General features: G+C 35.6%; 1 protein-coding gene across 2 annotated transcripts in view; it reads left to right on the top strand.

The window, feature by feature from the left end:
- MRTFB (myocardin related transcription factor B) overlaps positions 1 to 14,536 on the top strand; it is a 50,968-nt gene that overhangs the window by 25,713 nt on the left and 10,719 nt on the right. For both annotated transcript variants that reach the window (XM_010175185.2, XM_029086783.1), the window contains exons 2-9: positions 1,516 to 1,581; positions 4,004 to 4,059; positions 4,622 to 4,697; positions 5,753 to 5,914; positions 6,479 to 6,663; positions 10,127 to 10,267; positions 11,458 to 11,705; positions 13,306 to 13,459. In XM_010175185.2, coding sequence (XP_010173487.1) covers positions 1,516 to 1,581; positions 4,004 to 4,059; positions 4,622 to 4,697; positions 5,753 to 5,914; positions 6,479 to 6,663; positions 10,127 to 10,267; positions 11,458 to 11,705; positions 13,306 to 13,459 — 1,088 coding nt within the window. The remainder of the gene's footprint in view (positions 1 to 1,515; positions 1,582 to 4,003; positions 4,060 to 4,621; positions 4,698 to 5,752; positions 5,915 to 6,478; positions 6,664 to 10,126; positions 10,268 to 11,457; positions 11,706 to 13,305; positions 13,460 to 14,536) is intronic.

Below are 14,536 nucleotides of genomic sequence, written 5' to 3'. Positions count from 1 at the left end.
CAGAACTGCTGTGCCACAGCCCTGAAATGTTTGTATTTAAATTTTCAATGTTTGTGTGACACAAGAAAATAATGTTCTTGTTTTCAGGACTTGCTATTCCCGGTCTTAGTGCTTGAGCCAGAGGAGTATCCTTCCTGTACTGCAGAACAGGAAATAAGCTAGTTCCTTTTAAATTCTGAAAACAATGAACTTTGTCCATAGCCTGATTTTTTAGAAATTACATTCATTTTGATGTTTTGGACAATGCATTAGTTTGTTTTGCTTCCTTGTGAAATACAATGGGAACAGTATGTTATATCATACATCTATAATAAGCTATCAAGGCAGAATTTAAGAATGTAAATATTACATCTTTTAATAGTTTGGGGTTTTTTCCCCTGATCAAGCATCATGACCATCTCTTATTCAAAAGATGACATTTCATATTAGGGTAAGGGCTATACGTGTCTAAGAACTAATGAAGCACTATGATAAATTGCTACAGAAACAAGGGGAAGGGAACAACAGGAGAAAGAAACAACTACTTCTTTTTTTCTTCTTCTTTTTTCCTGGGAACATTTACAAAAAAGCCCTAATCTTTGAAAGTACGAGGCTTTTACATCTATGCCCTCCCTCAGGTTTTGTGCAGTTCCTGACAGAGTATTTAATGTGTGACACACTGGTTATTCTTACAGTAACACTAAGATTAGTACCTTTGTAGATTTTATTAAATGTAATGAAACATAAGAAGTTACCTCTGAGACTGTAAACAGTTTTTCCAAATTTGACAGTATTGGATTTATTTGGTCCTTGAAATAATTACAATAACACATATCTCAATCAGAAAAACAGCATTTTCTGATGTTTAGAGAGAGAATAAGGTCTGTTCCTGATTGTATCACTTTTTGGTGTTCTTAAATAAGCTGGGTAAAATCTGGCTTCTCTTCAGTTTCTTGTGTTTGAGCAAGATTTATTTAAATGTACAATAAGCTTTTATATTTAAAAAAAAATCTTTAAGGAAAAACGATCAACCAAACACATATGACTTCGCTTTTAAAATGTTTCAGCATAGTGCAGTCATGCAAGATTGGTTTAAGACATGTCAGAAGGCTGTATAATCATTATGTGTTGCAGTTTATGGTATGAACTCTTTATACCTCACTATGTTTTCTTGAATCTATTATCTAAGAGTAGTGTTACAAGGGGAAAAAAAATTCCTAGATTTAGAGGGTTAGTTAATACCTCTGATGAGGCCTCGCTGATAGGAAAAGTGGATGTATGTATGACATACAGTCCCTTTATCAGAGGTGACCAAAAAGCAGCAAACTCTGGTATAACTAGGGATTGGAAGCAGTTGCTCCAAACTATGCTAATAGCAGTTGATACTTAATGATAGGTGTCTTAGAGGTTACTGTCAGGATTGAATACATATAGAAAAAATATTTCTAAAGTTGGTATCTTTTGAATTTATTTTTTTAATACTTTCAGAGGGATAATATGCTTACATATGAATGAATGAATGTCTTCTTTTTTCAGTACTTCAGCTGAGGTTACAACAAAGACGGACACGAGAACAGCTGGTGGACCAGGGCATCATGCCACGTAAGACTTGCATTGTTTCTAGCAATTTGTATTGCTATACCGTATTATTTATGAACTGAACATATAAAATAATGAAGATAAGCATTTCTGTGAGAATTATTAAAAATAACTTTATAATTTGAAAAGACTTGTGGAATCCTTTTGGTAATCTAAATGAGTGTAAAGTAAATTCATCATGCTTACTTAATGTTTCATTTAAAATAGCCATTGTGATAAAAATGTAAGGATTATCAGACATCGTCTGATTCTCTTTTTATTTTCTCTGTTTAAATAAATTACTGAAATAAATTGAATTCCATAAATGAGTGGACATCAATAACAAAGCTAGCAGCCTTTAAAGAGTAGGATGGCAAAGGACACATAGAAGTTGTGACTTGTGTGCCAACAGATGTGTCTTCTGTGTCAAATCTGGCATGATGGTAGCTGTGCTGGTACAAGACATGAGGCAGTGGATTAGGCTGGGCATCATATGACCTAATGCAGAAGCTTGTGTGCCCAGACCTTTCTTTCTGAGCCTGAATACTTTTCAAAATAATATGGGAAGAGGCTTTGGGGGTTTTCTGTGTTTTGTTTGGCTTTTTGGGGGTTTTGTTTTTTGGGGGGCAGGTTTTGTTGGTTTTTGTGTATGTCTCTGGGTTTTTGTAGTTTTGTTGTTGTTGGTTTGGGAAAATTGTGTTGGTTTTAGAACACTTTTTCCAGTTGCCAGAAGTTCCTGATCAACTTGACACATCTGGCAAACTGTCCAAACTGGTGCAAGAGTTTTGTATGCTGTGTTTGGAAGAGTTGAGATACTGCTAACCACCTTAGCGTGAACTATCTAAGGCACCAACGTCACCAAGTTCATACAGTTGATTTCAGAATTCTGTAATGCTGAGCTTCTGACTCTTTGGCCTGGCTGCCTGCCATCCTTGACAGATAACGCAGGAAGTTTTCAGTTCTTCAGTAAACTATTTTTATCTCTAACTCTGTTCTACCACTGTAATTTAATTGCAGATCATACTGCTTTGACAAGCAAATAACGTTTGTAAATTTGAGATTTGTTACATTTGTATGTCTGAACTCAGAGCACTTGTATTTTGAAAGTAAGTAATTGGCATGCTTTATGCAAATGCACTTTATTGCCAGACTCCATTTCTCCTTTATTGATTTCAGTCTGTTAGAGGTGATGGTTGTTTCAGCAGCAGCACTTATGATACCTAAAATCAATTTCAGAGTCACAAGAGGGTCCTCCTGAATACGGAAATATTTACTGGCCTAGAATTCACCTCAGTTAACTCTTTCCTTAGAGGTGCTTTGGTGTTCTTCCACTTGGGCTCCCAATGACTATGTTAATTGTTTAGTATAATGTCTTCTGACTTGTTTTGCCCTCAGAATGAGGGATGCACAGGATACATCAAGAATGCCTAAGCAGACAGTGTGGGATGAGACTGGGCTCAAGATAATAGATACAGTTGTCAAAAGATTAAACTGTGAAAAGTTATTTTTCTTAAAACAAACAAATAAAAACCCCAGCCACTGAAAACATACCAAATTATGTCCAGTTACTATAAATAGCCCAGTGTGCACTGATGAATTCTTGCTTGAAAGCACAGTATTTTAAAGCTTATCTCTTCTTGAAGATTTTTGAATATGCAGCAGACTTTAGATGGCTTTGCTAAAGCATCTTCACCTTCTCAGGTCTGCAGTGTTGATTATTTTCAGGAACAGAATGATCTGTTTCTTTTTGAGTGAAACCTGGGAAAAAACTTGGAAAATATCAAGAAATGTTACAGATTTTGTTTTGCAGTGTATTATCTCTGACAGAAGTGTGGCAAATAAGATGGATTGTGTCTGCTGCCATTTCACTTCCTTTCACCAGTCTCACTGAGATGAAGCACTCTATAATTCATATTATTTCTAGCCAAATAGTGCTTTTTACTCTTTTTGACTATTTAGCAGCTAACTATCATTCTGTTTTCTAATCTGAACAGTTGTGGCTTCTTCCTTTTTTTTTTTTTTTTTTAAATCAACACAACTAGTTCTTAAGGGACAGTCCAGCTCTCTAGTAACAGCAAGTATGAGGTATAGACAGACAGTAAATACAGTGGAATAAATGAAACAGTATTTTGGCATTGTGAACCTTACCTCATAAAATTTCTACTGTGGAACAGTTTTGGTAAATAGACCCTAGTGTACATAGTGGAAAAAGTTAACTGTTACATGGTAATATCTATTAAAATAAAATATTCCATGTATTCTATATAGGAGTGTTGCTCATCTCTGTTAAATGTAAGTGAATATAACTCACATGAGTCAAATGTGAGCCTGGTCAGATGCAAACACAAATCTGAGATGGTGTTAAACAGCCATACACACATACTGATTAGGATGTTTGTTTTGGAAATCACTTCCTGTCAATTTAATTCTTACTCTCTCTTCACAGCTTTGAAAAGTCCAGCTGCATTCCATGAGCAGATAAAGAGCCTGGAGCGAGCCAGGGTAAACCACTTTGTGTAAACTTGTTATTAACACCTGAAAATGGGTAGTCAGATGTATGTGATCCTAAATTCTCTGAGGACATGAAAAAATTCTTACCATTACAGAAATAACATGTGCTTTTATCGTGGAAGAATCCACTAAAATAAAATATTTATGTCAAATCTGAAATTAACTTACTTGATCCTTTGCAGATCAAGATAAACTTATGGTCTTAATGTAATACATAGCCACCTCCAGTTAAGGATAGGATCCTTGGGTAAATCATGCTTGTGCAGTATTTCTTTAGCAAATCTGTACTATTGTGATTTGGTGTGGTGGTATGGGATAAAATCCAGAAACATTCCCAACTTGTTTGGGGAAGACAGAAATTTATTACCCCTGTTTAACTGATAGAAAACAGAACAAAACAAAACAAACCCCTCTACTGCCCATGTTCTAACACTGATATCCACCCATCTGAATGCAACTGCAAATATTCATTGATTGGACATCAGTGATTTATCAAAGTCCTTTGATTTTTCCCATAAACAGTATTTAATGCTATTTCCTCATTTCTTTAAAGACTGAAAATTTTTTGAAGCATAAGATTCGCAGCAGGCCGGACCGGTCTGAGCTGGTCAGAATGCACATCCTCGAAGGTACGTACCCAGCTGCATGTGCCTTTTGAGCTGCTATTAGAAGGAACCTCTGTGACACACTCAGATCATTGAATGAGGCTTAGATATGAATTATTTCTGAAGGTTTATATGCTCGATTTCTCTACTTCTACAGTGTCTGTTGTAATCTGTATTCTAAATCTGTATAATAATAGATATATCTATGGCAGTGAAAGTATTCTCAACTGTGTATTTGTTTGCAATTGCATATTGCTTTTATTCTGTACTGGTTATTACACCGTGGTATGTGTACATGTAGCGTATATATCACTTCAATTTCTTCTCATACCCTAACATAACCTGAGAGCCTTGTACTTCCCCCGCCACCCCCTCCAAAAAGAATCTTTCACTTTTACCCTGCCTTGTTATCCTTGTTGCTCAGGTCATTTGAAACAAGTCTTTTTATGAATGGGGTTGTATTACTGTGTTTCACCATAATCCTACCAAATTCAGAAATTACCAAGTAACCACAATCCAAGTCAATTTAATAGCTATGAGTTTTCAAAACATGCATTTGGATACTAAGCCCAGATAGGAGTCTCCATATTGATAGATCATATCCATATTCACAGTCTCTGTATTTTCACTGAAAAACAATTTTGAAGACTCAAAATTTGTGCTAGAAGCTGTTTTTAAAAGTAGACTTTTTAAGGTGTTTGTCAAGTGAGAATCGAAAAATCAATGGATTAATTAAGCCTTCACCACAGTTTACACTGGTAAACCATTAGAGCAGCAAATGCTGTCTTCAGACTAGAATTAGCATTTGGTATTTTATATTCCATGCTTTATTGTTGGACATTATACAAATGTTTACCTAAAGTATTACTGCTGTTTAAAAAGAGGTTATATTTATAGAAAAATATGATCATGGGGATGAACATCTACTCATATAATCTTATTTTTGCTTATTAATGTGAGAATTTTCAGAATAATACTTGCTTGCCTTTGATAAAAGTGAATGGTTATTGCAAAGACAATATTGTCATGAAGTTGGAGAAAAGATGGAACAGAATATTTAAATCAATATACGTTTTTAGAGACCTTTGCAGAGCCTTCACTACAAGCCACTCAGATGAAACTGAAGAGAGCTCGGTTGGCAGATGATCTGAATGAGAAGATTGCACAGAGGCCTGGCCCTATGGAACTGGTAGAAAAAAATATTCTTCCTGTAGACTCCAGCGTTAAAGAAGCTATTATAGGCAAGTAGAAGTCCCACATATTCTATCTGTTATCTATATGGCATTGTGGAAAATAATAATTTAACTATTGAGGGTAAAGTTCACTAGAAGAAAACATACTTAAAGTTTAATACTACTTATCCTTTCATCTTTTGAGTCCTAAACTCTATCATCATTTAAAGTTATCCTATTTTTATTCAAAACTAAGTTAGAATTGTATAGTTGGAGTATTATACTTTGAAAAGCTTGTTTCTTAATAAAAATCATTACAACATAATCAAACGTATGTGGCCATTACTCAGTCTGTCATAGGTGTCTGTGTGCATTCCACAACTTCCATATGTTGAACATACCTTTTTAATCTCTTGTTAAAACTTCTGCTATGCACTGAGTTTTATCAGGTCTGTGAATATGATATAATATGGCTGTCATTATATTAAAAACACAATAAATATGTACCATACGTTTAGACTGTGCTGAAAACGTAATTTTCTAGCAATTAGCTAATTATGCCAGCAATGTCTACATTTAATTTGGGTAACTAAAACCAAAAATGTTTTGCTTGTTTCTCTGTAAACATTCTAGCAGTTGGACAAGAGAATTATCCTCAAGCTCTGGATGATTATTCATTTGATGAAGACAGCAGTGATGCTTTATCACCAGATCAGCCAGCCAGCCAAGAATCCCAGGGTTCGGCAGCTTCTCCTGGTGAGCCAAAAACAAGTGACTCACCATCACCAATAACACCAAATGCTACTATGTCAACACAGGTACAGTTTTGAAATGTTGAAACAAAATCTTCACAGTATGTTTTTTGGTCTGCAGTATAGAAGTGGGGCATAGTTTCACACAGAATTAATACACTTGCTGTTGCAAAGGAGTGTCTGAGACTCCCATTGGCTTTTTGGGAGTGCATCAACTACAACCCTGCCGTAGCTGTTGGCAGCGATGAAATTCCCATAGACTGTAATAAAACCATAAATTCACTGAAATTTATTATGGCCTGTAGAAGATCTACAGCTTTCCCAGAAGTTGTTTAAAAGGTCATATCCATGGTTTACTCCAGCTGTTATTGATTATTTAATGTCTGTCTTCATTCTGGGCAAGCTCTTGACCTCATTTAGAATTAAACTTAGCTGAAACAACAACAGTTGACGTCAGTTCCATTATCTCCAGAAATCCATAAAAAGTAAGGTTTCGCACATAATTTAAACGTTCTCTGCTATAGTTTTAAAACACTGCCTAAGGAATTTACTACTTAAGAAATTAAAATAACCTTTATGTTGATTTTTCTATGAGGTTTTTAGTATTTTCTCAAGTTACTTACAAAGAAAGGAAAATAACTAAATCTGGGAGCTTTAGTCCCTTAACTTGTTTCATTTCATGCAAGTCTGTACCTGGTAAAAACAAGTTATTTTAGCCTATATAACACAGACATTAAAATACTTTATTTTGAAAGAACTGAAGAATGTATCAAAGTTTAACCAATACATCAGTGGTACTAGTATAAATGTGTAATATTCTTCAGGTTAATGTTGATCAACTGTAATCGATAATGGATTTTTTTTCAGGAGGACTTCCTGAGAGTGTTCCTTTATCACTTTCTCCACTACACAAAGGAGAAAAAGATGCGTAACTTTGCAGTTCAAGTTATCTTCATGTTTGTTTTTTTATTAAGCATTCTTTTGGAAAATGCATTTATTTATATATTTAAACTCTGAGAGGATTCACAGCAAAGGCAGGGCTCTGCATAAGGAAGGAACTGTGATGCAATTTATAAATGCTCCAAAGATATTATTGTCTTAATGACCATGGATACTTGACAACTGAGTAGTTCAGGATCTGGAATTACTCTCCTTGGTTTTATTTTTGCTATGGTAGATAGAAAAAGTTTTGCAAAGTTCATATTCAAAAACAATGCTGGACACAAAAGTACGGCACATCCATTCTATTTGATTGTTCCCTAACGTACAAATTAAGATGTGAACTGGGTTTCATGTCAAGAAACTGTAATTTGTGTTGAATAAATTAAAAACAAACTATGTGAAATCAGATTTCTAAGTAGAGTCCTAGGTTCCTAATGGAGAGTTAAATAAAATACTCAAAGCAACACAAGCCAAAAGCTTTTCAAGTAGGAAGCATAAGATAGATACGTGATTGTAGCAACAAAATAACAGAGCACTTGAACTTGATTGAGAAAGCACTTCAGTTAGAACTTCAATCCTTTGCTTATGGATTTCAGAACATATTACAGCCGCGTCTGTGCACAGATCTAAAATGCAAAGTTGCTCTTCTGCAGAATAAAACAGATGCTTACCGTGTTGTTCCTTTTGAAATAAAGAATAACAGCACAGCACGTCTACAGACGATGTGTCTGGGAAATTGCTCCTTCATTTCTTTAATTTCCTCTGACAAATTTTACATTTTATTACAACATAAAATACAAAGAATGTTCTGAAAACAGTGGAGTGCCGCCAGAGTTCTTTTCAAGGCTTCCTCCTCCACACATTTCCAGGCCTCAGAGGATGTAACATAACTTTGAGAACCTTCAGCTCTCATTGACTGATGACCTAAAATGTGCTTGAACCTAACGTATTTGCATCTGGTAAGGATTAGGCATTTTAATCACACCACTCTAAACAGATCAAATTGTGGTGTTCACAATTCTGAAGATATTAAACAGTTATCTTCAAAACAGCTGAAATATTTTGCCTGATGAGACAGAATATAATGTCCATTTTCTTGATATATTCACTGTAGCTTTGTGACCTGCTAGATGCTTGTTTGCAGTTAAAAGAAAAGGTCCAGAAATCACATTATCTGTAATTGGAAAAAGATGATCTGTTCAAAGGAAATAATCTTTACATTACTTCATGAAGTAATCAAGTTAGAAGTAGAGACCTGTTAATGTAGGGGTTTTTTAATTTAAAAATTTATCAAGTGATATAAATGGTTCATTGCCTCATCTAACACTTGCAGATAAAATTGGGAAGTCTGTAAAAAGCTTTGCATTTCATGTAGCCATTAATCCTTTGTAGTTTAGGATAACAACTAATGTAAGGAGAAAGGAATTTACTGTATGGCAAGAGGAGAATGTTTAACACAATGATTTTCAAGCAATATGAATTAAAGAGGTGGGGAGTTTGTGGGGGTTTTAGGGGATTTTTTTTTTTTTTTCTATTTTTGAAAGTTACTAACTCTTCCATTTTAAAGAGCTGTGCTGTGCTGTCATTATGGAGTTGTTTTCATAGCCTGGAAAGGGTTGCTAAATACTATGTTTGAAGTCAAGTTACCTCTTTGGGTTCAAGAAGGATCAGAATGATGAATGGTAAAAGATCATGTAATGAATAAGCTGAAATAGTAAACATCTAAAATGCTTTTTAGATGATACTTCAGGCAAAGAAAATTTAAGAACCAGTGAAAATCATGAGATCATTAGGATTCTTCTGTGCTTTATCGTAATAAGTGTACATGACTCTTTGATTCAAAGACAAACTAAGTGCTTATTAAAATGTTAATGCTCTAACTAGAATAAGCCTTTTAAACTTGATAGCAACAGGAGTGCAGTATGCTGGAATACAGCATCCAGAACCCTTTTTTAAAGTGTAAGTCCCTAAAGTCCCCTGCCAATTCTTGTGCAAGTCCAGCAAATAACAGATACTGTGTAGATACCGGATGCTTTCCAGAGCAAACACTTTGGAAGTTGGATATAAAAATAGAGGCATTTCTATCTTTTGCCTGCCACCATAAACTGACACAACTCTCAGACAGGCATGTGTGCAGTGTTTCAGTGACTATGCACGGCGTACAAAATCTTGCATTTAGTAAGGCAATATCAGGAGTTTTTCCTCTGGATGGCTGCACTACAGAAGGATCAAAACCAATATACAGTTTAGGTATGTTATGGCCAGCTAGCTAGAGCTGCCTGCTGGCAGCTGACGGTTGGAGACGCAGCAAAATGGATAAAAGAAACGGAGACAGAATGCAAACTAAGCAGTCAAAGTAGGAAATCAGTTTATCTCATTTGCTATATTCGAAGTGTGCCAAAATGTGCCTTTATAGAATACTTGTGGACATGTACAAGAAAGAGTCCTGTTTTCACCATGCCTTCTAAAAATATTTTGTGAATTTGACATGATAGTAACTTGTCTTAACCTTTTCACATTTTTTGCATTATTCAGATGGTGGATGTTTTTAATGTTTCTCTTTTTCCTTATATTTTTTTAATACTAGTATCCACCTTTAACCTCTCCAGTTCCTGAATTTCTCAAAACTCCCTCTACAATCGAACAGCATGTTACACGTTCTACTGCTACACCCACCCCGACCACAAATACTGTATCTGCAGCAAAGCCTGGGCCAACGTTAGTAAAGGTAGGTATCTGTAATAATGGCATCTTGAGGAGTATGTTCTTAATCTATGTTCTTTTTTCAATGCTGTATTTAATGAAAAAAAATACGAAAGTACCATTATAGTGCCTGTATGGCCAGCAGCACTAGGGAAGTGATCCTCCTGTACTGGGCACCGGTGAGGCCGTACCTTGAGTTCTGGGTTCAGTTTTGGGCCCTTCACTACAGGAAAGATGTTGAGGTGCTGGAGCGTGTCCAGAGAAGGGCAACAGAGCTGGTGAAGGGCCTGGAGAACAAACCTCATGATTTGCAGCTGAGGGAACTAGGGTTGTTTAGCCTGGAGAAAAGGAGGCTGAGGGGAGACCTTCTTGCTCTCTCCAACTCCCTGAAAGGAGGGTGTAGAAAGGCGGGGGTTGGTCTCTTATCCCAGGTAACAAGTGATAGAACGAGAGGAAATGGCCTCAAGTTGTGCCAGGGGAGGTTTAGATTGAATATTAGGAAAAAACTTATTCACTGAAAGAGTAGTCAAGCATTGGCACAGGCTGCCCAGGGAGGTGGTGGAGTCACCATCCCTGGTGGTATTTAAAAGACAAGTAGATGAGATGCTTGGGACATGGTTTAGAGGTGGCATTGGTAGCGTTAAGGTTTATGGTTGGACTCGGTGATCTTAAAGGTCTTTCCTTTTCCAACCACTACAATTCTGTGATTCTGTGTAACTAACAACTTCTGTTAGTGTTCAGGAGAACATACTGGGTTGTTGACTGAAAGCTTTTGTGTGCTAAGATCAACCATTAACATGTAGGGCCTCGCTCATTATTTCAAGAGGTCCTTCCAGTATGATTGACAAAAATTTTCAAGCAGAATTATGCATTACATTGCTATGGAAGTTTTTTAAGAAATAAGGACAATAGGTTTTTGCAATACTGAGTTTCTACTTTCTATTGATGAAATTAATATTTTCTAATTAGTTTTATATGGAGAACAATTTAATAGGAATAGAGGCAACCATATTCATAGCCCACCTATAACCAAACTGTGAACAGCATTTCTCCTTTTTCTGCAACTGTTTTCTTTGTTCGATTATGGTTCAATAATTGTATTCAGCACCTCTTCACAGTAAAGGTGCTCCTGTATGCTTTATCTTTGTACCTTGCATAACTGCTTATAAATGAGATGTGTGTTACAGTTTTTTTCACTTTTCCATCCATAAACAGCAAAGCCACCCAAAGAACCCAAATGATAAGCATCGGAGCAAGAAATGTAAAGAACCTAAGCCAAGGGTGAAAAAATTGAAGTATCATCAATATATTCCACCTGATCAGAAAGGTGAGAAAAATGAGCCACAGATGGACTCCAACTATGCTCGTCTGCTACAACAGCAGCAACTGTTTTTGCAGCTACAGATCCTGAGCCAACAGCAACAACACTACAACTACCAGACAATTCTACCTGCGCCGATGAAGTATGTGAAGCATTGTTTGTGTCCTTTAAAGAAACGATATATACATCAGTTATAGACTTAGTGCTTTAGAAGTAATTGCAAATGCTAAGAGATGGTTGGAACCCAAGAAAACTTAAATGGCAGTGTGCATCACTGTGGTTATTACTTGCCTCATTTAACAAGGTGATGAGGTTCTCTTGTTTAAAATACTCCTGAAGTCTGATAAGCCTTTAAGTGGTCCTAGTTATTTTTGTGTGAGATGAAAACAGAACCTCCTACCTGTCAGATACTTTTTATTTTTTTCCCCCTGACCAGATGCATATTTGAAACTCAAAAGCATTTATGCAAAAGCAAGAAAGTTTTGACACCATTTTCACTCAAATATGACATAGGTAGGCAGAACAGAAGAAAAGCTTAGAAATGCTGGCTTTTACAAAGACAGGTACTATTGTTGTAGTTTTATTGTCCTTTTACAGCTGTTTCACAGACCACATTTTTGCAGTTTACAAATAAGAAGAAACAGTCATTTTAAATTAGGTAAAAATTGTATATTGTTTATAGTCTCATCTCTAATGCTTGTATGAGTTCCTCATCAGTGTTGATCTTTAGCACTTTGAACAGTGAGAAGTATACTTTCTGATTTGTGGGTAAAAGCAGTCAGAAAAATAAATCTTTAAAGAGTTGCTGGCACCCTATAGCAGAATGAGAAGCTGACTGTCTGCAGAGTTTCATTCTCACCTTCTAAGACCAATCTTTTCCTAGAAATGCTTAGAGTCTCACATGTCCCGGTCACACAACCCTAAATTCAAATTACTTTCAACTGTTTGTGGTGTGTTTTTTTTTTTTTTTAAATAAGTTTTCACTGAGTTATTTTTCCTCAGCCAGTGAGGCTAGAAAAGTTAAAGATACCATCTGTGGTTATATTTATAATTACCATGTATCCTAACATTTGGACTGGAGATGTTTCTGCCTGCTTACCCACGCTTCTTATGTTCCATTTACTGACATTTCAGAAACATTTCTTCATAAATCAATTGAACGAATTAAAAGAGCTGACTCTATGGTACCTAGTGTAAATTATGACATTTTTAATTTTTTTGCAATTATTTTGAGATCCTTGTATGAGATTCTTCTTACAAATACAACTGATAAAAATGGGTCCCCTTCAGAGGAAACTGCCTTCACATCAGTCCTTATTATATATGAACATTGGACAGGTTTGTGGGGTTGATACATAGAGTTCAATATTGAGGGATTTTTTTATTGATGTCACAAAAAAAAATTAACTAGCTGCCCTAGCTGATGATTAATTTATATGAACTGATTCTGCAGTCCATAGTATCCTTCAGGGATACCATGACAATAATAAAAACCACGAAGCATAAATAAGTACATGTAACTGAAAATAAAATATCAACATACTACTGTCTTTTAGGTTTTCTTCTCTGTGCTGTTTTACTAAAGATGTTTAATGGTACTGTCTTATGTTAAATATGTATTTGTAAAAAAAAAATCAGTTTGTTCATTAACTTGATAAATGATAGATTCAGAATCCCAGCTTCTTGATTGAAAACATACTTAGCATTGACATTATTGTTCTCCTATTTCTTATCACTTGAAGGCCACTGAATGACAAACAAAGTAACAACGGGAATACGCCACTGAATACTTTGAACAGCAGCACACCAACATCAGCTGCCAGCTCACCAAGACAGAATAGTGGTATTCCTAACCGGAAACCAGGACCTCTACCTTCAAGCTTGGATGACTTGAAGGTAAATAAGAGGGATCTGTCCGTTCCTGTGCATCACTAGAAGTCACAACATGCAAATGTTACTGTCAGGAATAAGCCTGGATATTATTTACCAAAGGAAACTGTACTTTTTAACTGTTGAGAGTAAGGTTATCAAAGTTCTCGTACACAGCTCTTCTGGACTTAAATATTGGTTTTGATTTAGCCTCCTCACATGCATATGTCCTAGAAATGACATTTCTTTCCCAAAGAATTAGAAGAGGAAAAGGCTTTCAGACAGATTGTCTAGGTATGTAATTTGATACCTTGGGTAAACTATGAGGTGCACTTCATGTGAAGTTTTAGCCCAGGCGGATTTAAACATTGGAACAATCATTTCCTCATGACAATTTTAGTGTATCAATTAAGAGGTTTAGTTAAGCAGTATAAATTAAAAGATGCCATAATAATAACATAATCAGAGAGGTAATGTTATAAAGCCAGCAGAGAAATAACACTAGTAAAAGAGAATAGAAAATAAAGAAATCTTCTTACCAGAGTTCAGCTTGTTATTTGAAAATTAACATTAAATTTCATATAAGTTTCTTGAAATTATAAATAACTGTAAACTCTGTTTAATCTGTAATACAAAGGCATTGCATAGGATTTTCTTCCTTCAGAAATACATTAACAGGTATTAATACTGTGAGGGACCTAATGAAAATTAATTTGAAGAAACTTGTGGGGATTTAGATTCAGATCCTTGGAACAGCAACTATGGGAAAGTGCCAAACCTGAGGGGAGGAGTAAGGACATCTAGTGGGCAGTTTACTCATTCCTCCCTTCCTTTACCCCAAGGTGTTGGGTTTCTGAGGGATGGGAGTGAGTTGTTTTGGGGTTTTTTTTAGACTCGAGGGGATAAAAAAGAGGTTTTGGAAGATCATATTCTCAAGACAATAATGTACTGTTATCAGTTAAAGCCAATCTCTTAATATGAAACAAGTCTATAAAATGCAATTCAACCAATAGTGTTTGAAATCAGCTTTTCAAACTTTTAACTTTTTTAGATATCTAAGTTAGTATCTAAATTTGTGCTTTGCCATGATTAAAGCTGTTCACA

The sequence above is a fragment of the Antrostomus carolinensis genome, unplaced genomic scaffold (assembly GCF_000700745.2).
Source record: "Antrostomus carolinensis isolate BGI_N321 unplaced genomic scaffold, ASM70074v2 scaffold54119, whole genome shotgun sequence".
NCBI lineage: Eukaryota > Metazoa > Chordata > Aves > Caprimulgiformes > Caprimulgidae > Antrostomus > Antrostomus carolinensis.
Note: the sequence above shows the minus strand (reverse complement) of the source record. Positions and strands in the feature narration are given on the sequence as shown.